Here is a 23,638-nt window from a genome sequence, read left to right on the forward strand (position 1 = left end):
GGCATTGTTGGTCAAAACATAGGTTTAGAAAGTAGGAGTTACTATCTCCTATGTAGGAGATAAACTTGCCCTGAAAAAAGATTTCACCTTTCCTTTCAGGGCGTCAATTTTATCCTGACTTTCCAAATCTGAAATCTGACTTGAGGCGAGTGTTCCAGTTCAAGTTTCCAGCTGGAAACTGGGGCTGAGAGCCTTTCTGAGCCACTAGCATGGCCATAGACTCTTAGTCTTGTTTATCTTCTAGTTGAGATCTGTAAACGGAGATTGCGTTATGGTGAACTCTGGGCCATACTATATATACTGTATATATATATATATATATATATATATATATATATATATATATATATATATATATATAAGCTACTTAAAGTTTGCAAAGAGGAAGGCAAACATTCTGTCTTTGTTTAACTCTCTGAGGTGATGGAGATGTCAGTTAGCTTTCTATGAAAGATTTAAAATGTAAAATGCATTGAGTTTTTGGTAGAGAGAAGATATTTAAGTCAATACGCTCTGTACTGAGCAGAGACTGATATGCACACATTTCGTTCAACGAGGTTATCAGCACAACACACTGTTTTATCATATTTGAACAACTCAAGCATTTAATATTGTTGAGGAAATCCTCAGTGAAGCAAATTCTCTGAGGCATTCAGTATGTGTCGGAGAGCGGGCGATGTCTGCTCTGATTTGAATGAAGACCAGATGAATACTTATAGCGGTTATATCTGAACAGACGGTGTCACAGATAGAATGTGACACTCTATGATGTAAGGCAACATTTAATCTAAAGAGAACATGATATGCAGATCACTGTGTCAGGCAGACGCTAGCATCTTGTGGCTCCAGCTTGTCAGCACATTCAGTGGAAATCTGTTTTCACCCACAATATAAATGGAAAACAACAGAGAGAGATATTAACAGGTGTCACTTACGCTATGCTGTTTGACACAATGTAAAACATGTAAGGCTTGAATGGGAAGCAAACCTTATCTTCTGAGGAAATCCTCCGGGGTGCATCGCAAATGTGCTAAGGGAACACTGGGTTATGACACATCTGATTGGTTTATAATGTTTTTTTTGTTTTCTTCATCTGGCATCATGCCATCAGAGCTTCCATTTGATAAACGTGATATATGTTTTAAAGCATTTTCAAACATTATATATTTGCACTGAATCAAGTGATGGAGAAAATAACACATTACTGGCCTAGCAGCAAACAGCCGACAAAGTTAGCCAGTATAGCACATAAACATAAGGGAGCATTTGGCAGCTAAAGAGGCAGATATTTCCCTCAGGCATTAGTGGAGACCAAACAGAGGTAAAAAGCACCCCTGCTTACCTAAAAATTAAAGCCCCATACAACGAAATGCATTCCCAATTACACTTTGAGGGAAATCTATCACAAACATTTTTTATCAGAGACTGTTTTGTGTTTGTGTCCAGTGGTGAAACCCAAGAGTCAATGTTGACTTGTTTAAAAAACATACTTGACCTACATGACATACTAAACTTACGTAGCCTACGTAACCTAACTTAAATTACTTAACAAACATACTTATTTTAACCCAAACCATCATCTTTTTGTCAACCTAATCAAGTAGTTGTTTCAGTTCAGAGCGGGAGGGCTGAGTCCTTGCTGTGGTGGTCCAGAGTTGAATGTGCCCCCCCCCCTCCCCACACACAAAAATACACACACACACACACACACACACACACACACACACACACACACACACACACACACACACATACAGACCACGACCACCTACCTGTATCATAACAAGAAAAGAAACTAAACACTAATCTTTAAAAAAAATAGTCAAAATAGTATGGTATGGGATAATCAAGGGGAGTGAATGGCTCAAGTTTGGTGGATGGACACAAACACAACTCCAGATGAATGCTAACATTGCTCTGGTTCTGATGTGTAAATAAGCAACTGTTTTGCAACATGGTCACAACAGCTTGTTTCGCTGCTTGTTAGCAGCCAAAGTAATTGGGCAATGGTGCTTTGAGAAAATTATTCGAAAAAAACGGGGAAAGAAACAAGACATAACAAGAAGTAACAAATACAGTATTGCTGTTCAAAGACACTGCACCCTGCATAAGCATAACCAGATGATCTGTTGATGTAGCTTTTGATATAAACCACTGATCTTTGGCAGTCACTGAACAATAGTCATACAACTAAAGCGACGATGTGTTGTTCAGATGAACTAAGCTACTGTTTCTGTCCGTAGGCTGAAAGACAAAGCTGTAAAAGCCTTAAAGAAGAACACACACACACACACACACACACACACACACACACACACACACACACACACACACACACACACACACACACACACACACACACACGTCACTGGCCCCAACCCACAACAGGAGGCCAAAGATTGAGAAAGACAAGTATTTAAAAGGATAGATGATGGTCTTCAGTGAAGAGAAGAAAAAAAAGCTGAGAGGGTGAGAGATGGAGACAGACAGAAACCTGCCATTGAGCTGCCCAGAACTGTAGCCTCTGAAAAGCATATGGCAGCTGTTTGGCCTCCTAATCAAGGTACACTGGGCCTGGGCCTCCTCCAAGCACACTGATGTAAAGCTGATGAAAATTTTGACAGTGCCACATAGACAACAAAGAGGAAGAAAATACACCCACCTACATGAGCCCATACACCTACACACCACAGGCCTCCCCAATGAAAGCCCAAATCTGCTGTGATCTTTGAATCCATTTGGCTTCATGAATTCAAGATGCAAGATGATGACATAATTGTGGAAACCTGTTATATGCAAATGACATTGTGTCCGTTGGTGATTGTGGTACTTGTGCTTATTTGTGGGATGTCTTATTTTCCCCTTTGTGTGTATGTTAACGCAGGTATGAGGCAGCAGAACGACCATGGCACTCAGTATCGTTCAGCCATTTACACATCCAACCCAACTCAACAGGAGCTTGCATTGAAGAGCAAAGTGGCCTACCAGCAGGTATAACTCCCACACACACTTACGAAGGTGTCATTATGACACTCAAGCATATAACCAAATCATGTGTTGATTTGGTTATATGCTTGAGTGATGTTCTACGGTATGGTAGAACATCTGTTGTGAATAGGTGCATTTCCATTAGGCTGGAATACCCAGAATGAGTCGGGTCTATCTTGCCAAAACACCCTTAATTTGCATGTGAGTCACTCGAAACGGCCGTTTTTTTACCCAGCAGTGAAGTAGAACTTCAGAAAATGATCTTTGCACGCGCATCTTTGAAATGAGTGCTGGATTCTGACCTGCGGCCCTTTGCTGCATGCTCCCTCCATCTCTCTCCCATTTACACACACACACACACACACACACACAAACACACATGCACACACACACGCACACGCACATACACACCATACGGCAAGCGGGGTGACAGCCTGTCTGTCAACAAACACTTTTATAGCGCCCAGAATTTTATAAGTGGAGTGTTTTCTTTCATGTTGCTTGTACATAAGTCTCCGTTGTGAATCATAGGGCCACCTTAAATCAAACTACAACTATTCTGTATTTCTCACTTTGAGAAAGACCGGCGCGCTGCTGTAACAGCTGGTCACCGCTGATCCAAATAACCGGTGATTTTTGTAATGGAAACGCAGCGAGTGAACGGCAATTTGAGAGGCCGTGGACTGAAACTTTCCGAGCAGCCACATTTTATCCTAATGGGAACAAACCTAATACTGGTGTAACACTTTTTTGTAATTTAGCTGTTCATTGTTGAGGCGGAACATAAGACTCATTGCCCCGACTTCACACACATCACACAGGGATACAGCTGTGCAGTAACAGTGCATTCATGTGCTCTCCGTATGGTCCTATTTCCCAACTTGGTCACTCTTACGACTTTATTGTGTTCATGAGTGAATGTGGAAACAACATGGGCGCTGCAAAGAAGATGTTTTGTATTTGATTAAAAATTAAAATAAATTAAAAGTGTCCCAGCTTCTTAAATGTGAATATTTTTCTGGTTTCTTTCCTCCTCTCTGACAGTTAACTGAATATATTAGAGTTGTGGGGAAAACAAGACATTTGAGGACGTCTTCTAGGGCTTTGGGAAATGCTGATCTACTTTTTTTTTTTTTTTTTTTTTACCATTTTTCATAATTGTTAGTTGCAGCCCTTACATCAACCCAGAAAGTTGTGTGCCGAAATTTTCACTGACTTTCCAAGTTGTCATTTTTTCAAATATGAAGGTGCGTTCATGGTTCAGGAACTCATATTTCCAATTATTCCGACGTAAATGCAGAGTAACTTTCAAAAGTAGATTTTTGTGTTTTGCTAAATGAGAATGAATAGAATGAGCAAAAGATCTTTTCAAATAACTTTTTTTTTTTTGCTGTTAAGCAGGGATAAGCTATAGTTTGGAGATGTTCCAGTTATTTGAATCAGAATTAAAAGCCAGTCTCTGGAGTGGTGACCTCTTAGAGTTTGATTCTGTTTAGTCAAGCAAAGCCACCTCTGTTGAGTAGATCCCCATCTACATCCAATCGGTGACACACTTTTTCTTGAACAGAAAGAGAGGAAGAGGGTCGAAAGGTCATCAAAACTCATTTCTAAAGCTTGTCCTTTCAGCGGCACACGCGTCCCTCTTTTGTTCTTTCTTCCATCTGTCCGTCCGTCCATCCATTAGTCCGTCTATCCGTTGATCCCTGCGTCACTCTGGTTTGTTTGTTTCTCTAAATGGTATTCATGGACAAGCTGGCGGGGGAGGGGCAGAAGGGAGCAAATTATAATCGTTATAGTAACTTAGGGGTCCCGGGGTCAGCAGTCACGGTCCACAGGGCTGTTCATGTTGCCATGGCGACAACCTCCCAACCTTGGCCTTGGGCTGGGGTCAGAGGTGTAAGAGAGGAGTAGCAGCTGAGGCCTGGAAGGTGGTGAATGGAGGCAGGGGGGGAGAAAAGCAGGAAAAGAAAAAGAGGGAGGCAATCAGATCAGAGGGCCGTGACTGACTGACAGGCTATCAACTGACGGTGACCCCCCACACACAAAGACACCTTCCAGGTTTATAAGCCGTGCACCATCAATGTCTTTGCAAACGTTAAACCACAGTGGAGGGGTTTAAAATATAAGGAGTGTGAATTAAAGACGGCGTCAGTCAAAGCTTGATGTGAAATAAAAATGGAAATATGTCAAATAGATTTTGACCTTGGAAACAGCAGCTGACCTCAAGTCTTTTTCCATATATCACATCACATGATCTTCATCAGCATGAAGGAGTTTGCCTCATTCTCACTGAGTTGTAGTTGTTAAAATCTGAATCTTAAATCTCAACACTATCACAACTTCTCATCCATGGTGCCTTAAAAGTTGAGTTTTGAAGTTTTTGAAGTTTTATTCTTGGCACATGGGACGGCTCTTTTTTCTATATATTTCATTATATTTTAGGAACGGAAGTCCCATGTGCCCAAAGACTAAATATAGTATGACAAGAAAATGGCTATATCTGTGAAAGTACGAGGAGCACAATCAAGTGTTTGGCATCTATGAACTCATAACAATTTGAATATTAAAGATATACACACCCATGCAGTGTAAAAAAATCATATGGAAGACATTTAATAAACACAATGTCAGCGTTTTGTCGTTATTTTTATTTTTGTTTTTCCGTGATGTTCAAGAATTTAGACCAGTCAGAACCAATGTTGTGGCAACTTTTTTTTTATCACACTAAATATAGTCTCTATTATATATTATTTTATATAGCCTATTATTACTACTATTAAATAGTAGTTATTAACTATTACATGTTGATATAATAACCATCTAATAAACTTGACTGGAAAAAAATCTATAACAAGTGAGCAGACTCCATCTTCTGATGAAGATCATGTGACATGACGGAAAGCTCCAGAGCAGGAACTAAATATACTGTGAAATGTGATTGATTTGTTAAGGGAAAAATCCAAATAATATCCATGAAGATTTGCTTGGTATCAATTATATTTAGGCAAACACAAAACTCATAATGTCCTTAAATCCCTTGAACACTTTTCTTGTATCTGTCAGTTCCTAAAGTATACAGATATATGCTGTGTGTTGAAAACATTTAAATATTCAAGAAGAAATCCCACCAAAATTCCAAACTGAAAATATTCTTTTTTTTTTAATTTACAAAAGTTGATGTCATTTATTTATGTAAAACCCTTACCATTTCTGAAAATAACAATATATGGCTAACACATGTAATGACTACACTATAAGCTTGTGAATGAACAGTGTAAAAAACAAGCAAAAACAGCCAAGGGTTCACGGCACAACACAGACACCGGCTATTACTGTATATCAAGCCTTATCTTGCCACCTTCATGCCGGGAAATGCTGAGATCCTTAACCCAGTTTACAACAGACACTCAAAATACACCCATTTTCGAATATCCAGAGGAGAAATGGCACACACTCTTCCCTCCTTCTCTCTCGTTCTCCCTTTCTCTCTCTCCACCGACGCTGCTGACACCACTGATCTGTCAACCACTTCACTGGCACCCCGGTTTCATCTGAGGGCCACTGGGACACGTATCTTCTGAAAGCAGCTGACACGCTCTGAACCAAAATGGCAGCTTTCTGCCCTGAAATGGTCGCCATGCCACAATGATGCTGAGTCTCAAGTCTCAACACCCTGGCTGCAAAATGGCATCTCTACAGAGGAAGGGCTTGCTGTGTAAAGTCTGTGAGCGTGAGGTTGTGTGTGTGAGCGTGTTTTTTATCCTAAAAGGCCATTGCGCTCGTATCGGGAGAAGTGGGTGCATGTTCTGTAGAGTGACAAGAGAGAGTGGGTGGAGGCGATCCAAGACGATCAGAGATAAGACAGGCATCACAAAATCCGTATTCCACCCCACTTCCAGCCCATGACTCACACTCGCTTGCATGTACGTACGTACAAACACACACGGAGACATACATTTGGCACATACACGCATAGCCCAATGAATAATTAACCCATACGAAGAGTCTCTTCTGCAGGGCTTTCAGTTTCTTAACTTCAGCAGGAGGAGGGGAGGGCGGGTGGGGGGTGAGGGAGAGTGAGGCAGAAAAGCTTGTTTAAGCGCGAGAGCAGAGAGGGGGAGTAGAGGGAGGGGGGAGGGAGATGGGAGAGGAGAAGGGGTTCTCTATAATGAAATTTGAAATTTGCAGAACATCAAAGGCTTCTGTAGCCAAGCCGCTGTGGCAGCAGAGCAGAGAGGAGGAGTGCATCTTCTTTTTCTCCCTCTTACTCTCTCTCTCTCTCTCTCTCTCTCTCTCTCTCTCTCTCTCTCTCTCTTTCTCTGTATCCCTCCCTTTCTGCTAAAATGTGTCTCCCCTGAGTTGGGTGAAGGGGGGGAGTTGATTAGGGGAGTTGTGGGCTGGTGGTGGTGGGGGTGGGTTAGAGATGGGTTAGGGTTTGGAGAGAAAAATGGAAGAACAGGGGTTCTGTGTGTGTGTGTGTGTGTGTGTGTGTGTGTGTGTGTGTGTGTGTGTGTGTGTGTGTGTGTGTGTGTGTGTGTGTGTGTGTGTGTGTGTGTGTGTGTGTGTGTGTGTGTGTGTGTGTGTGTGTGTGTGTGTGTGTGTGTGTGTGTGTGTGTGTGTGTGTGTGTGTGTGTGTGTGTGTGTGTGTGTGTGCGCGTGCATGCATGTATGAACAATAGGTTTTATCAAGCCAGCTTGAATATTGCGTGCACATGCATGTGTGTAGGGCCTTGGAGGGGTGAGTGTGCCCTCTGATAAGGCATCCTAACTTAATGAGCTTGAAAGGGGGAAGCAGGGGGGTGCACAGGGGTTTGGATGATGGCTGGAAAAAAAGAGAGGGATCGTTTGGGGCTAGAAGACTAGAGGAGAAGCCCAGGGGTTGTAAAAAACGGGGCACGGCATCAGCAAGTTTCGTAATCGGGCTTCAAGTCACACAAGCTCACGTCTCTCATTTTGGAAAGTCTTCAAAAGTCAGATTTACCCTTCCAGCTATTCCCCGGCTCCTGTATTTCATAGTCTGTCTGTGCTTTACATGAAAATCTCTTTTGCTGTGTGCCGAACTGATCGATCGCAACAAGACGCCTTTCTCACTTAACCACAAGGCAGTGTTGCCTAAGATATGACGGTAAATAGAAAATTATGAGAGATATATTGTTCACAAATAACTTTTTGATTGCCAGAAGGTAAATGCACATCCTTCAGTGAAATATTGAGGACAGTGTAGCTGAAATGTTAAAAGGAAATCGCTTTTCACAAGAATGCCGTGCCGATCTTCTGCATTTTTTTCGGTCTTCAGATGCTGACTTACTTGTTGTCTGCCCTGGGAAAAAAAGAAAAGAAAAAAAAACAACAAAAATTCAACATAGGAGCGCGCGCCGCCTCGCTCTGAGACTGGAGTGTGTGTATCCTCTCACCCTCTCAAAATGTAGGAGTGTTGGCTTCCTCGCTTACAATATGTAGGAGCGCTCGCTGAAGATTAGAGCCCAGCTAAAATGGATGCCTGACCCGCGCTGAGAAAGAGAGAGATGAACAGAGCAGGGCAGGGACGGAAAAAAAAAATTGTGCATAGACAGACACACAAATGGAACACACATTAGCTCACGCACAAGCAGTGATGTACATGAATGTTTTACACACATGCCATTTTATAGAACCTCACAGCAACAAGAAGCGTGATGTACTGCTCTTTCATTATCTCTTATTCAGACTATTTGAATACCACCTCACTACAGTCTGTTTCCATTCTGTCAGCCTCTGGATAATCTCCTATTCTCTCCCTTCTTTACTTCTCTCCGTCCTTCCCTGCGTGTCTCTGCACCATCTCTGTGTCTCTCTCTCTCCCCGTCAGTCTTCCTCCTTCGTCCTCTCTCCATCACTGCTGCTGTGCCTCTCTCCCTGAGGTCATCGAGGGCAAGCGTGGTGCCGCGGACTAGTCGATAAGTATCATGTCAGCCTATTTCATGTGTTTTCAGGCAAAGCCACAGTCTGTCTGTTCCCAGCATTTTACTGCAGCTTTTCTTTCAGCAGCACTCGAAGTGTATTTACATTTTTTAAGATGTTGAAGTGCTTTTGTGCTCAAGTGTGCAGCTGCAGTGCACATTACAGCGCTTTTAGGTGCAAATGAGATCAAGAGTTTGTAGTACCATACAAACCGTTTGTTTTTTTGTCTTTACCTTCTGAAAATACAGTAAAATTAAGTACTAAGTGCTTTATTTAAGCATAACGTTAATAGCGTTCATGTGTAAGACATTCGTGATACAATGTAATACATCAACTCAAATCAAACATTGAGCTCTTACTCGACTACATTTCCCAGGGAATCTTTTATTTTACTCAATTTTTTGGTAGCTGTAGTCACTAGTTAAGGACCAGTATTTTAAATACATAATTATGAAATATTATGCAATTTTATAGATTAATATGCCTGAGTATATAAAGTAGTCCAAATTCTGTTTACACCGCAATGCATCAACAATAATCCCCAATAATTCAGTAACATAACTACTTTACAAGCATCATTATATTCCCTAATGAGTGTTGTTGTACTTGTACTACTACTACTGCTATTACTTGTGCTCAAGTAAGATTATGATTGTAGGATTTCATAATCGTAATGCAGCATTTTTACATCAAGGCTTTGCAATAATGCATGCTATAAATTGCTGCTAAATTATTAGATTTCCATTATAAACCTTGTAAAACATGCTTTGACACTACTTTACTTATTAAGGGTAATGCCAAAAAAATCTGATTCTAATTTGCAATCAAGACTGAGATTAGGACCCAAGAAAAATGTATAAAACGGTAGTGGAGAGGGAGAGAAATGGTAGAAGGCGGTAACCTCACACTAGTAACAGGAGTGGACTAAGGGATGATTACATAAATCACAGAATTGAGGTCATATCCCTCTTCAAATGTCTTCGCCATGAGTCATCGGGTGTCACAAACTCTATGTCAATGCACATCCCTGCCATACCACTCTGCAGCCGTAGGCCTTCCGAGGAAAAAAACAAGAGAGAGCGGGGTAGGAAGAGGGGAGAGAGTACATTTTCCTCCTCCTCCTCTTCTTGTTCCTCCACCTCCACCCTCTCTCTGGGTGTCACGTCCTATTTGTGTCCCGAGGCCGTCTCTCTGGCGATGGTGATGGCGAGAGGGGCTCTCTCGCTTGGCTGGAGAGCAGGGAGGACTTGGTAGCACGAAGCGGTGGTCGGTGCTCACATGGGGGGGAGAGAGAGAGAGAGGGAGAGAGAGAGTCAGCAACGGAGGAGAGAGAGACTCAGAAAGGAGAGAGAGATGCACCCGTTCAGCCATGCCTTTGACAGGGGAGTCTTTCCGACAGGCGTGAAGAAAGGAAGGGCTGACTGGGCTGAGTGAGCTCCTGACACACACACACACCTACATGTTTTTGTCACTTAGGAGGACATTGCATTGACTTACATTCATTCACATGCGATTTAACCATAAACAGTACGTGCCGAATCTCAAACGTAGCCATAACAAAAAAAACAAGTCTTAACCCCAAAATGTAAAGATTTATCTTGTCACTTTTTGTCATCAAATGGGAGGCGAGTCCCCATATTGTGGCTCTGTGACGTGATTTGTTTCCCCACAGTTATACAAATATCCACACACATACCCCCACACACCTTGAACTATGCCTAACGTTTCCTTTATTCATAACTCTCTGTCTCAATCCTCCCTAAATACTAACGCATACACAAACACAGATGAACACATTTCCCTCTCTCTCTCTCTCTCTCTCTCTCTCTCTCTCTCTCTCTGTCGCCATCATTTATCATCAAAAGCATCAAAATGCTCAACTTGAGGACATCTCGTTTGCTCTTCCACTCTAGAATTTTCCCTCCTTATCTTTGCCGTTTTTTTGACGCTCTACATCCTTCCCTTCGTTCCTCTACTGCAGTGAGAGAGAGAAAGAGCAAAGCCACATAAGGTTATACACAGTGGCGTGACGCCATGCATTCTGATTTATAGATCTAAAATGGCCGCCGTGTTGTGACTGCTGTAGAGGGCTGGATGGAGAGCGAGGGAGTCGTGCGGGGGTGTCAGGGCGGGGGTGTACGTTTGCTTGGAATAGCAGACCTTTTCTTGGACGTTGTGTTCTCCTCACATGAAGCATCCTCTGCCCTGGAGGGTTTGCTACTACAGTGGTTTGGTGATGATGACTGATTAATTAGGCCATGATGTACAATGCTTGCACGCTTGTGTCGGCTGGTTTACTACAATGGTGTTGGATACAGGCAGGAAAAATGGGTTCTTCTGTGTCAGACTAAATACAATGTGCATTTGAAAGGTAAATGTCTGTGCTTGTGAGGTTGGTGTTCTGGCTGCAGCGAGGTTTGTGGACATTGGGTCCTTCCTGCAGGGAGATTACAGCCCTCACATTGTGGCGGCAGCTACTGATGACTTAGAGGTCAGCCGCTGCCTCAGCCTCTCTGTGGGGCGCAGAGCTTTGATTTACTGACTCAACTGCATCACCTCCAGCACACACACACACACATACACACAGCTAGTGCCACACTGCCTCCATGTGGACAAAATTATACACTTCTGTTATTCCCCTTTACAAATTACTGGTAATACTTTTTTATCTACATATCTTCTTCTTGCATGCACAATTCCAGAAAACTTACCAACTTGATCTCAACTTTTATTCAGCTCAGTTATAGCGAGTCAAAGCGCAATACATATATGGCACGTTAGGGCTCGGCTTGTTTTTTATAAAGGAGCTAGAGACAGCAAATCTACCTTTTTAAACTTGCAAATATAAGCGCGTAAAAGGTTAGTTGATTTATCGTATCACCTACCCTTTTGATGATGGATTAGTCAATTAAGTCATTTATCAAGCAAATGCCAAACATTCCAACATCTGATTCCAGCATCTCAAATGTGAGAAGCGTGGGATGGGCATTTCTCACTATTTTATTCACTAATTGACGATAATCAACTAATACTAAAATCCCTGCAGATTAATAAATGTTTGAAAATAATTGTTATTTGCAGCCAGAGTTCGGTTGACCAATGATTGAGATTCAATGAATAGGACGTTTTACAATTAATAGTCACAGGTGGACAACAAATCTAAATTAAAACTTGAATGAATTAGTGGAGAATCCTAACAAACGCAGGTTCTTCCATACAGGTCATAAAGGTCACTGTATGGTTTGATGAGTATGAAAATGGTGTGAAATGACACCAAAGACACTTAAAGTTGTTCTTAATAGCTTCATTGATTTTTTTGGAGGGGGGAAGAGCAGAACAACCTGTAAACACAACAGTGACATGGCATCATTCTTTAAAGTCACGAAACATCTGGATTAATTAGGAGTCATGTTTCTGGCCAACTGGAAAATATAGCCTTATTTTTGCACTTGTTTTTAGGTAATATCTGGATTTTTAGTTGCTAAATGTTCCACTATGTTCACCAACTTTGTTTGTCTGTCATCTGGTGCTGGGCAGGAAGCAGTTTGTTTTTTTGTTTATCAGAGCTTTTTCACTGAAAATAACTACCTGCTGCGCAATGAGAGCAAACGAAAAGTGGGACATTGCGATCAATAAACCCAAAACAACAAGCTAAAACCTGCTCAGAAGGATTGCAAAGTTCTGTGGGTTCATCACTACACAACACCTTTTACATTACACACCATTTGAGCCATCACATTTATGAAAATATTGATCATATGTAGGATCACAAGCTCTACCATGCTGAAAGCTGTGTCTTTCACTATATTTCTGCAAAACATATGACTGTACTGAACATAAACAACATTACAGTTCAACACTGCAAATGTGGATGATGCTGCAGTCTTTTTGAGAAGTTTTAATAAGACCTTTTAAAAACTCCATCTCCATTATAAACTCCACGAATTCAAGTGGACCACAACCTCCATGAAGGGAGCAATCTACACATTTTAACAGGCAATTTAAAGTTTTATCACCTTAAAGGGATACTTTGCTGATTGAAATTGTTGGCAGTGTGTACAGATGAACGTTGTTTGGCTTCCTCCTGTGGAACCTGCTTTGCTCTGTGGGGAGCTCCGTGCGCTATTGCCAGAGGGAAACCAAACACCGTTCATCTGCACACACTGCCCTCACTGCCCTCACTGAGATGACACAAAGCTGATTTAAGATCAGAAAAGTATTCCTTTTATGAAGAATCCTTAAATTCTCCAACAGTATTCGTGACAGTGATAAGAAGAAAGGTGAGCCAGAACTGGATACATACAGCTTCTATATCATAGTGCTTGCTGAACCTTGCCATTTGACGTCCCTATAAAGCAGCGCTCCTCAATGCAGCAGAGGGTTCTGAGGTGTAGCGTGCTACATGCGAGTTACTTGTTGCCAACAGACATTCCCGGTGCACCCCAAACTTGTTGTTTTGTAAGCTCTGAGGAGCACTGATCTAGAGAGAACTGAATGCTTGTATTGTTAGATAGAGAAAACCACTCAGCGCAGCAGGTATTTGATATATCTGTCAGAGGTGTTTAGTGTGTGCGGGTGTGTGTCTATGTGAGCGGGTGTGCTTTTTTTAGTGCGTTAGAAGCCTTTTCTCAAGGAGTTTAGAAAAACGTAAGTATGAAAGTGTCTTAAGGAGTCCTCAAAGAGAGCGGATACTCTTTGATGCTTTGTCCCAAAGAGAGAGCCACAGAGGCAAGCTGTACTACTGAAAGAAATGGATGTTCCTTTCTTCTGTCACTCAATCACCCGCTTTCTAGCTGAAGCAAAAACTCTTTACTGTATTAGTAAGAGGTATTGAAAGTTCACATCCAATACACTACAGAATAAAACAAGCATTAGAGAGGTGTGTTTATTTTCAGGAAGTTAAAGAAAATAGAGAAAGTAGTGCTGAATGTATGTCACGACTGTGGTAATGGAAACAGGCTACAGAATCTGAACACATGCTGAATACTTGGAGTGTTTTTCTGACAGATCGGCATCATTTAGTGATGTTAACCTTTAACAGCGGTGCTGTTGATCAAGAAGGCCGGTAGCCTCTCCAAATTGAAGTAAAAACAATTAAATCTAACCTCACAATCCTGTGTATGCTAAGATAGGTTTACAAATGTTGATCAGTGAAGATAAACCCAAATTATACAGTTTATTTACACATTTCATTTTCTGCTACTAGTCTTTTGTTTTGGAATAACTGTGCAGTATATTGTGGGTTGTTTTGTCCCTAGGAGCTGGATAAAAAAGGCTACGGTCTCATCACCACAGAGATCCGGGAGGGGCAGACGTTTTACTACGCTGAGGACTATCACCAGCAGTACCTGAAGAAGGTACCTAAAGGCTATTGTGGCCTCAAAGGCACCGGAGTCTCTTGTCCCATTGGAGCTGGGAAGGATGAACTGTGAGGGATGAGTGGTAAAAAGAAAACAATGAGGATTCCTCTAGACTCCTCTGTACCTAGGGTCTCGCTGCCCGGCCATGTCTCTGTAGTGACAGCTTGTGTTGGTGTAGGTGTGAGTCTGTGTGTCTGTGTGTCTGCATGGCTGTGTGTGTTTATGTGAATGTGTGAATGAACGTATATATATTTGTGTGTGTCTCTGTGCATGACTGTGGGAGGGTTGGGTTCTTTTAACTTTCTTCTCCTGATTTTATTTGATGTTTCTCTTCTTCTGTACATCTCTGTGAGGCACTTTGCCATACTTTTCTGTATGGAAAGCGCCATATAAATAAAGGTTGATTTGATTTGATTTGATTTGATTTGTGTAGGCTGTAACTTCATCCTTTTAAAAAAATTTGAATTTGTTTGGATCCATTTAGCTAGTTTTGAATAGTTTTATAGGATGGTTAAATACATGGATTTCGAGTGTATATATCAGTATTTTCTAACATAATAACCTATAGTAAGGTTGCATATCATCACCCACTTAAAATAATGGAATAAGTCAAACATAAAAAAACTGAACCAAATATAGAGTATATGATATTTATTCACCATTTCACACAAAAAAGGTTATGACAATAGATGGCTATTGACAAATAATGCTGTCAGTCAATTATGCAACTTTGAACCGGAGTTGGACCAAATTACCTCTGGAATAAGTGACTAAGGCAAAACAGTGTACTCCCCACTGCTGTGACAGACCATGGGGAATCACTGACCAATAGGGAACAAGTCCTGCATAATAGCAATAACTTCACTAACTAGGTAGAATGTCTTTCTTTCTGAAGCGGACGCCATCTTTAAAAGCTTATAAAATTGCCCAAGTCAATGGGGCGACAGTAGCTCAGTTCATAGGTGACTTGGCTGGGAACTGGAGGGTCGTCGGTTTGAGTCCCTGTGTCCATGAATGGAGTGTGGACTGGTGGCTGGAGAGGTGCCAGTTCATCTCCTGGGAAAAGCCGAGGTGCTGTTGAGCAAGGCACCAAACCCCCAACTGCTCGGGGCGCTAGTCACTGGCAGCCCCCTCGCTGTAACATCTCTCCGTTAATTGCATGTATATAGGTCCTGTCTGTGTGTATTTGTATGTGTGTGTATTTTGGGCTTTTGTGTGTGTAACATGAATAACGGTAATAGAGTGTAAAAATCGAATTTCCCCGTTGCTGGACTAATAAAGGAATTCTTCTTCTTCTTCTTCTTCACTCCGTCTTGTGACTAAAACGGCCAAATTCACACTCTTGACATAGGCCATTATACTAAAGGGGTGGGATCGCACAATCTGTTCAACTGAGGATGTAGGTGATTTCCCCAGAAGTGGCCAGCATCATGAAGAGCTGATGTAGGCAAAAAAAAATTGTCAAAAATGTGACATAGGCCATTATTTTAAGGGGGGGTGCCGATATATACTGCTCAAAAAAAAATTAAGGGAACACTTAAATCACAAATCAAATCTTGATGAACGAATTATTCGAGTTGAAAAATCTTTACTGATGTACATTCTGTAATTTGTTGAGAATAAAATTATGTAACAATGGTCATCAGGAACTAAAATCATCAACCCACCGAGGGCTGGATTCAAAATCCAGAAAAATTTAATTCTGAGGCTGATCCAAATTGCCTGAAGTTAAATATATAAAGCACTTGTGAAAGACGTGAAACACAAATAAAACAGTATTTAAAAGACAATCAGAAGGACAATGAAACTGAAGATAAATGGAAAGGGTAGCTTGTTGGACTGCAGCAACAGTCAGCTTCCACAAGGTGGCAATGTTTCTCAAAGAACATAGTAGAGCCCCAACAGAGTGTTTTGTATTGCATCCCCATCACTGTGACTTATTGTAGCATAAAAATCATGAGAAAACTTTGTCTTGTTTAGAAGAAGACTAAACCACCGTAATGGTTGTGCAACCCAGCAACGTTTTCACATCTTAAAGCCAGGACACTATGACAGAGATCAGACATTCCTGTCAGAAGTACAGTTAATATTGCTTAAATGCAGATTTTAATGCAATCGGTAGCTAGTGAAAGGCTAACACAATAAATCCATCAAATTAGTTTTATTCATTTAATTTTACTGTGTGTATAGACTGAACACTGCCTTTATTTTCTTAATGCCTCACTTGAGAAATAATAAAATCTATCTCATCATCCAGCCTTTTGTTTATGTCCCCTGCATGTGTCAGTGTGTTCATGCATGTATGCGACTGAGTCAAAATTAGAGAACAAATGATTAATACTTTTTTATTCTGAAATATAGTTGTTTTTTTTTGTTCAGAATTTGATAGAATATCCACTGTGGCTATACCTCTGCTGTACTAGCATGATTTTAACCAAGGCACTTCAACAAAAACCTTTATTTTGTAATAAAAAAGAAAAAAGTAGTGAGCTAAATTAGAGAACAGTAACCATTGTGTGAATTAGGGCTATATGATTCAAAAGTGAATAGGAAGTGTAGAGGCCCTTGTTGTGAATGACATCTGCGCCCACAGGACATCACTAGTTTCTCACACTGCTCTGGTTTGATCTTGGTCCATTCTTCTTGTAGTCTCATCCACAGTTCAGTAGCTGTAGTGTGTTTCTTAGACTTTGTTGCCGAGGATTTTCCAGAGATTATCTATGAGGTTTAGATCTGGACTCTGGCCATTTCATTGTTTCAATATTCTTAGCTCCAAAGAACTGCTTAACCTGGTTTGCAGTGTGATAGGGGACATTGTCTTGCATTAAAATTGCAGGGTGGTTGGGAGAGAATTGCAGTGGAGGTATTGTATGTTGCTGAAGGAGGTTCATACAAACATTTTCATTCACCCTGCCATGTAGCTGTACAAGAGGCCCATCTGCTGCTGCAGAAAACATCCCCCAAACCACAACACTTCTTCTTTACACACTTTGAGTTCAGTCTTCCTCAATCCTACGCCGAACATTATGTTTCCCATCAGACCCACACAACATGCTCCTCAGCAAAGGCAAGTCTAGCCTTTTTATTCCTTCTGCTGATGAGAGGTTTGGTCACTGCAGAGTGGGCTTTCGGTCCAGAAAGTCTTTAATGACGGAACACTGTGTGCCGAGACAGATCCGTTACCCTGTTCAACACTGAACTGGTGATCAACTCCAGCTGCAGTGTTGAACTAATTCCCCATTGAGGGTCTTCGCATAATCCTTTCCTCTCGTGCACTTGTTTTACGAGGACCTGTCTGTTTGAGGGACTTGAATGAATCTGAGTCATTGTCAAGTTTCAATATTCTTGAAATCACAGACGCCCAACCTCTCTTACAATGGCTAGGGGCATCCCTTTGGTCTTCATCTGTACAACCTGCTGTGGCAGGGTTTCAGTCACCTTAGAGCAGCTCGCCATCTTGTAGTAAGTAACTAACCAGGAGAGCTGCCAGATAAATAGGCTGTGTCCAACCATTAAGTAAATTGTCACCAGGTGTCAGATTTACACCAATAACTGGGAGGTATCTGAAAGTGTTCTCTAATTTTGCTCACTGCTTTTTTTCACAAAATAAAGGTTTTTGTTGAAGTGCCCTGGTTATTTAAAGAACATGTTAGTACAGCAGAGGTATAGCCACAGCGTATATGCTATCAAATTCTGAACAATAATAAATTATTTCAGAATAAATCAAGTATTAATAACTAACTCTTATTTTGATCTCCAGTGTATATATTTTAAAGATAAGCCCTGTTTAGAGTATTTCTCCCCCTTTTGAGAAGGGACCATACCAACAAGGGACATGGGGGAATGACTCACACAGATGCACATTCAGAGACCACTCATCCTGGTTTGCAGAATGAGCCACTTGAGGCACTCGTGTGCAATATGATACATGGTTTGCTTAAACAATCACTCCACTTCCCGCAAACCCATAATTATATATAAACGTCCTATTATACATTATATAATTACATATCAGAGGCAACTGAGCAAGTACTGAATTGTGTGCAGTAATTTTTATTATCAAACAAAAGTCTATTTAAAAATGAAAATCACACTCATCGTTAAACTCCAAAATACAGAGATGATATCTAGAAAAAGCTTTTTGGTCGACCGCAGCAGTGTGATTCACCCTGCTCTCGTTTTTCCCCCTCCCTCTCTGCTATCTTTCTTTCTCTGTCTGTGTGTATGTGTCACATCCTGACACCTGTGTGTAGGTGTGGACCAGGGCACAGGTGCAGGTGCAACCTCTCAGGGCCTATTTTAGTATTGGGACAGATATTTTTTGCATGTGTCTGCATGCAGCAGCCGTGTGTGTATGTGTGTATGTGTGTGTGTGTGTGAGTGTGTGTGTGTGTGTGTGTGTGTGTGTGTGTGTGTGTGTGTGTGTGTGTGTGTGTGTGTGTGTGTGTGTGTGTGTGTGTGTGTGTGTGTGTGTGTGTGTGTGTGTGTGTGTCAGAGCATGTGAAGCTGCGGCTTGCTTGATCGAACCGCGCTGAGTGGTATGTGGTTGGGCCAGCTAGCTGTTTTCCAGCAACCGCCTATATTTTCGCATGCTGTTGTGTTTTGTCAAGTGTGCAAGAGGAGATAACCTTTTAATAAAGCGATCTTCATATCCTCAGCTTTGAAGAGAGGGTGGCATGAAAGCTTGAATTGCACAGTGAAATCAGTTTTTCCACCATCTGCGATTGTCTTCTACAAGAAGATGCCTCAGTGAGCCACTGCATGATTCTGTTTATTTCTGCCACATTGCAGAGAGGGCGTTATCACAAACTGTGGTTATTATGAGTCCATTATATGTAGGAAGAGATTAGCTGTGGAATATTCCCACGTTTTATGCAGACACATTAAAATGACATTTAAGAGTAGCTGCATAAGTAAGTGTATGTTTTCTTTGTATTCCTTTGTAATAGATTAAAATGGGGGCATGGAAATGCATGGTACTCTCATATACGCATCCATACACAAACACAGTGAGGCAGGGCAGGACAGGAACCAGGCTGTGTGTGCCCTTCAGACAGAGCCTATTGTCTGCAGATGGGCCTTTAATGGCCCCACAGCTGGCCACAAAGAGCATACCGCTCCAGCTCGCCGCTATGCCTCTTACTGGCCTATACTCAGTCACCCTGAAGAGAGGAGGCAGCGCACAGGCATACCAACACCACTGAGTACATGCATTTTATATCTTATTCTATTCTATCCTCACAAGCATGCATTTTCCTTCAAACTCGTCAAATTCTTTCCGCTTTAATAAAGAAAAATCCGCGTCCAAACCATTTGAAGAAAAGGATGGGTTTTGAGATAAATGTGTGGTACTGTGGAAGAGTGGGCTGAAATGGAGAGAGAGGTGCGGGTTGTTTATCAGAAGTACTCTGCACTCTAACCCACACACGCACGCACGCACGCACGCACGCACACACACACACACACACACACACACACACACACACACACACACACACAAACACATAAACTAACGTCCCAACCACTACCTCTAACTCAGTCCTGTACTAGTAACTGTACTAATGCAAAAGACAGCACCCACGCAAAAGAAACAAACACACCAAGAAGACACCTTGCAGAGATGTGCACCCACACAAATTTCTTGCACTCTGATACGCTCACTATTGTTTCCTCCTTTCATGGCTTTTCATTTATCTACCCCTTGACAGCTTTAATAGATCTTACCATATGTATATAAAATACCGTGTATGTATACATCATTGAAAATAGCATGTTTTATACCATTTCCTCTTTAGCTGCTATGCCGCTTAATAGTTTGTTTCTTAAGACATCAACGTGGCATTGTTTACTGAGCTGTATAAATAGAACAATAGCAGAGACGGGTGTATTCTGGTGCTGTCCTACCAGCTGGAGAATTGTTCTGACTTGTTGTCCTGTTCCTCACATAATTACTTTCCTAGATTTCAGAGGTAGTAGGCACACAGTTGGATATGTGTGTGGGTGTGTGTATCTTCTGTTTGTGCGATAGCAGAGGAGGAAACAGAGCTGGCTTTTCTATATGGCCTGTACATTTCTCTCATGAAGATATGAGAGTTGTGTGCAGGGTTTTTGCAGATGCCAGATGTGTTTGCATCCCCTCCCTTGCTCTCCTTTTCCCCTCCCTCTGGTTCCTGCATGGGCGCAGGGTCTCAATCAGAGCATCAGGGCTCCAGGAACCAGAGCACAGCAGTCTCTCTGTGCTGCCCAGAGAAGTGCAGCCTTGTCTGGGTCGGTGCATCTGCAGCCTGGGGGCGAGCTGGGGGAAGAGGGTGAAACCTGGTGCTCTTGCATGCTGGTTTCGCTGGAGGTCTTCTCCGTCAACGCAGTCTGACCCCTTAACTCTGGGGGCAAGCTCTTTCCAAATACGGTAGATCTGCACAGATCAGGTTGATGGTGACACATGGAAACTTTTAGAAATATGTATCTTCAAACAGGTTGATTTGGTGCAGCAATGCACTCATTGAAAATAAAAACAAAGACAGGCAAGCTCACACATGCTCCCACATACCCAGGCATGCGTCCTTTCCCATAGAGAAGCCTGTTCCTCCTTTTCACTGAGAATAGCAATGGGTTAAGGGTGGGGGTGGAGGGCAGCATGTGCTGCAGGGGCCTAGTTGGTTTGCTAACTGGCCGACTGGCTTTCTGGCTGACGGCCCACACTGTGACAGTCTGCACCTGGGAGCCTGTGTGTTGTCAGCCATGCTAGCTAGCTCAAGCTACCACCACATGACACACAGGAAACACAGAAATAACTGCTTAGTGTCTTCAGCACAGTAACCACTTAACTGGGGGTGTGCTGCTGACAAGAAAGGGGTTGAGGAGAGGGGTTAAAGAAAGAAGACAGAGGAATACTGGCTGGAACGGGACACGTTGATAGCATTAGGGTGTAAGAATAGAAAACTGGAAAGGAAAGTGAAACACAAAGATGCTAACGCACCTGTGCAGTCCCATGTTAGAGCAAGACTCCACTGGCCTTGAGTCAGACACTGTTCATCTTAATCGTGCATTTACATATGCTGACAGATGCAGTATATCCGTTATTTTTATAATCAAGCCCTTATTGCACAACAATGAAAGAGTGACATTTTACAGCTGAGGCTCTGATGCAACAGTTAAATTTCCAACGCATGTCTGTCTTATCTTACTTTTCTGGCTTTATCTGCTGTCCATCTGCGCCATGAGTCATCTGAGCCTCACCTCGCACAGGTGCGCAAGTGGAGTCAAGTCTTAACACTGACAACAAGTCCTCGATTAGAGCTCTTCATAGGAAACTGTTGTGCAACATTTGGGCTTTCAGGTGGCGATGTGCTTTTGTGCCACCATTTCGATTATAGAGGACAGAAACAGGACACGCACATACTGTTTGTATTGCAACATGCACAAACCATGTTTTCTGTACCCCTAGCTCATTTCTACCAACAGTTTAGAATGAGTCTCGTTGTGTTCGGTTTTCCAAGTAAGAGCCAGCCTGAGAGGACGCATGATGGTTGTATTTTCCTTTTCTGACTGGATATATGTGTCTGTCTGTGTTCTATATGTGAAGGAAATGAGTAGATAGAGGGAAACAAAAAGAGAAGGGAGGAGAGATGCTGGCTGCACCAGGAGGAAGCTGGGTCTGATGCTTCTCCATGCAGCTGCTCCCAAACACCCACACTCTTCCTGTTGGAGTGTGTGTGTGTGTGTGTGTGTGTGTGTGTGTGTGTGTGTGTGTGTGTGTGTGTGTGTGTGTGTGTGTGTGTGTGTGTGTGTGTGTGTGTGTGTGTGTGTGTGTGTGTGTGTGTGTGTGTGTGTGTGTGTGTGTGTGTGTGTGTGTGTGCGCACGTGCATGCACTTTTTGTGTATAGGTTTAGTGTCATACTTCCACATAAGGAAAGAAGAAGCTAGTAGTATATTCTGAATAATCTTTACTCTTTTGACTTACTTTTTAATGATATACTCGTTTTAATTAACTATTTAAGTTCAGGCCACATTATGGCAATAGGCTTGTCCTTTTGTTAAGCATTTATGAAGAAAAATTAAACATGTTTTTAAACCCTGCGCTGTAGAGAGATCAGACATACGATCACACAGAAAACTGACTTAGTACAAAGAGTTCAGTGGTGCAGCTTGAAAGCTCTTGAAAAGTAGATGTTCAGGTATCCAACAGAAGACGCAATCTAAAATAGCTGATGTAGGTTTCTCCTGCCTGGCTGAGGCCCTGTGTCTTTTCAAAGAAACACTGGCCTCAAAAAACATCCGCTGGTGGAAACACTGGCCTGACAGTCAGTGAATGGAAAGGTTTGAGGTGAGAATGTGGCCACACTGAGGTGTCAGCAGGGTGTGCGTACTTGTGTGTGTGTGTGTGTGTCTAGTGTGTGCTGTATATGTATTTGTGTGTGTACGTATGTGGCGGCTTTTCTAAGTTTCCATCACAATGAAATGCAAAGGGTTTTTTCATTTGGTGCATCTTTTGTATCTGCTCAGGTTGACCTCTGACATGCTTGTCCTCCACAGATAGCACCACTACAGTTTTAGCTTAACCCCCATTAGTATCATGTACAAGCTGTCAGCTGCATAACTTACACTTCATAGGCTCAAATTTAAATACTTTCTATTAAAAAGCAGTTGCAAAAATAGAAACATATCAAAAACATGACAACATCTTGAGCAAATGTATTTAGACTCAAATGTAAATTGTTTGACACATTTTGCCTACGTATTGTAATATTAACCAATAACAAACTAAAGACAGTTATGATTTAATTGGTTTTATCAGTGCTGTAATTTCTGCAAACAGGCCAATAGCAAACTGAAACTTTACAGAACAATAAAAAGTCAACAAACCTATTTGAACTAAACTAAACACATATTTGTTATTAAGATAGCAATGTGAGCTCAGCTGTTAGCTGTTGGATACGCTTTCCAGATATGTAGACCATAGCCAGCAAGTGTCAACTGATCAAATGTTGCCCAACTATTGAGTTATCAAATTGGATCGGGATACTGTGATGATATCTTTGTATTTGTTCTTCAAATGTGAGTGCTGCTGGTGCTGGGTACTGAGGCAGGATACAGTACATCTGCTTCACGCTCCATAATGATGGGGGAACAGCACGTGTTCAGCACCAAAACTGTGTGATAGACTATTACATTACAGTGGTGCCAGTTCAAAGAGGATTGCTATTATTGAAGGAAATTAGAGTTTTTGGCAAATTATAGAACAGGATTTGCTCCAAAATGTTAATTCCTGAGTCGGAAAGTAAGCCGGTTTCAAAAAGACTTTAAGGTGACGTAAGTGAAATTAATGTCGAGGAAGGGTAATAGTTAATATA

General features: G+C 41.8%; 1 protein-coding gene across 1 annotated transcript in view; it reads left to right on the forward strand.

Annotated features, from left to right (window-relative positions):
• Positions 1-14,539, forward strand: part of msrab (methionine sulfoxide reductase Ab) — a gene marked incomplete at its 5' end in the record, with an annotated part of 33,168 nt that extends 18,629 nt beyond the window's left edge. Inside the window, 2 exon segments of the mRNA XM_083924699.1 lie at positions 2,885-2,991; positions 14,187-14,539. Coding sequence (XP_083780825.1) covers positions 2,885-2,991; positions 14,187-14,360 — 281 coding nt within the window. The 3' untranslated portion in view covers positions 14,361-14,539.
• Between the last annotated feature and the right edge of the window lie 9,099 nt (positions 14,540-23,638).

The sequence above is a fragment of the Echiichthys vipera genome, assembly GCF_963691815.1.
Source record: "Echiichthys vipera genome assembly, chromosome: 12".
Taxonomy (NCBI): domain Eukaryota; kingdom Metazoa; phylum Chordata; class Actinopteri; order Perciformes; family Trachinidae; genus Echiichthys; species Echiichthys vipera.